Source organism: Trypanosoma theileri (genome assembly GCF_002087225.1).
Source record: "Trypanosoma theileri isolate Edinburgh chromosome Unknown TM35_Tth_55_V1, whole genome shotgun sequence".
Classification (NCBI taxonomy): Eukaryota; Euglenozoa; class Kinetoplastea; order Trypanosomatida; family Trypanosomatidae; genus Trypanosoma; species Trypanosoma theileri.
The window spans coordinates 24,322-25,046 of record NW_021639897.1 but is presented as its reverse complement, the minus strand read 5'-3'; the positions used below and the strand labels follow the sequence as shown (position 1 = coordinate 25,046).

At 48.6% G+C, this 725-nt stretch overlaps 1 protein-coding gene across 1 annotated transcript; it reads right to left on the bottom strand.

The window, feature by feature from the left end:
• Window position 1: 1 nt before the first annotated feature.
• TM35_000551120 (uncharacterized protein) lies at window positions 2-724 on the bottom strand (the record flags this gene model as incomplete). The annotated part of the gene is made up of 1 exon (XM_029030777.1): window positions 2-724. A coding segment is annotated over one exon (723 nt), but the record flags the coding sequence as incomplete, so codon positions are not given.
• Between the last annotated feature and the right edge of the window lies 1 nt (window position 725).

Genomic DNA, 725 nt, shown 5'->3' with positions numbered 1-725 from the left:
AAGAAGAAGAAGATGATGTGTCGGCATCACTCTTGTTTTCTTTACTTTCATTGGATGCATTGTTGTCGTTGTTTCCTGGTTCACTGTTAACTGCAGGCGCAGTAGCAGAAACTGCAGGTTGACCACCAGTTCCATCTTCACCAGAAGCACCAATGACACCTGGTCCATGTTGATCTTCACTCCGTGTACCAACATCAGAACCATTATCTGATCCATTGGTAACACGACTACCAGGACCAGCAGAAGCAGAAGGACTCAAAGTTGTACTAGAACCTGAAGGTGGAAGTGATCCAGTAGAAAGTTGTGGTGAAGAGTGAGCAGCAGGACCGGAACCATGAGCGTCGTCTTGACTTACCTTACCATCTTCAGCAGCACGAGGGTCTGTGGATTTCTCACCAGGAGGTCCAGGTGGAACTTGGCCACTTTCTCTTCTATCAGGATCAACTGGACCAGAAGGACCAACAGGTCCAGCATGACCAGCAGTACCTAAGTCACCGGCAACATCAGAAGGACCTGGTTCCTTTGGTGTAGTTGGCGCTGGTTCCTTTGGTGAACAAGGTTTGGATTCTTTAGGGCACCTGTCTTCACCATCAGCATCATTGGGAGTGCATTTCTCATTGTCAGGTTGTTCCGTACACTCAGGAGGAGAATCTGCAGGTGGCTTAAGGACTTTATCACACGCGGGACCCTTCGTGCCTGTATCACAAATAACACCACCACCAGAA